General features: G+C 56.6%; 1 protein-coding gene across 1 annotated transcript in view; it reads right to left on the bottom strand.

Moving 5' to 3' along the window:
* P4HB (prolyl 4-hydroxylase subunit beta) overlaps positions 1–745 on the bottom strand; it is a gene marked incomplete at its 5' end in the record, with an annotated part of 7,610 nt that extends 6,865 nt beyond the window's left edge. The window contains one exon of the mRNA XM_005429818.1: positions 619–745. Coding sequence (XP_005429875.1) covers positions 619–745 — 127 coding nt within the window. The remainder of the gene's footprint in view (positions 1–618) is intronic.
* Between the last annotated feature and the right edge of the window lie 2 nt (positions 746–747).

Below are 747 nucleotides of genomic sequence, written 5' to 3'. Positions count from 1 at the left end.
TTCCCTTTCACTCACAGTGTAATTAAGCTTATCCCTAATTGATAAGTCAAGGTACAAGGGACTCCCAGGAATCCATTCCTCTCTCACCTCCTGCCCCCATCCTTAAACTTTGACCAGCAATGCAACACTTCTCCATGACCTCAGTATTACTTATGCTATCACAGCACCTTTTCCTTCCAGGATCTCTATTCTGGATGTCACCCTCTGTTACCAGCACTCTGGGGCCTGGCTTAGCTGTATTCTCTCTTGGCCTTCCTTGCAGCCCTCTCACACCCAGTGTTTGCCTCCTCACCCAATGGCCCAGGTATGTTTCCAGTTCTGGAAAGGCTTGAGTCAAGTTAAGCCACACAAAAAACCAAGCTCAAGTCACTTTGCTAAAAGCAGCTTCCTCCACTCTGGCTGACCTCAGGGATCTCTCCAGAGGGAGGCCATTGAAGGCTGGCCCGCTCCCCATGGGCCCAGCACCATCCCCAGGTCGTTGTCACAGTGGACCTTGTCCGGGCACAGCAGCACAGCTCCAGCACGGGGCCATGTGCTGGGACCCGGCGCCACGTTGCTGCCCTCTGCACCCTGGCGGCACATCCAGGCCCGCTTCACCTGCGTCCTGCCCCTCCTCACCCGTGTACTCCTTGGGCGCAGCCTTGTCGCCGTTCTTGAAGAACTTGATGGTGGGATAGCCGCGCACGCCGAACTGCTGCGCCAGCTCCGACTCCTCCGTGGCGTCCACCTTGGCCAGCCGGATTTCCG

The sequence above is a fragment of the Geospiza fortis genome, unplaced genomic scaffold, assembly GCF_000277835.1.
Source record: "Geospiza fortis unplaced genomic scaffold, GeoFor_1.0 scaffold261, whole genome shotgun sequence".
NCBI classification, from domain to species: domain Eukaryota; kingdom Metazoa; phylum Chordata; class Aves; order Passeriformes; family Thraupidae; genus Geospiza; species Geospiza fortis.
This window is presented reverse-complemented; position numbering and strand designations above follow the sequence as displayed.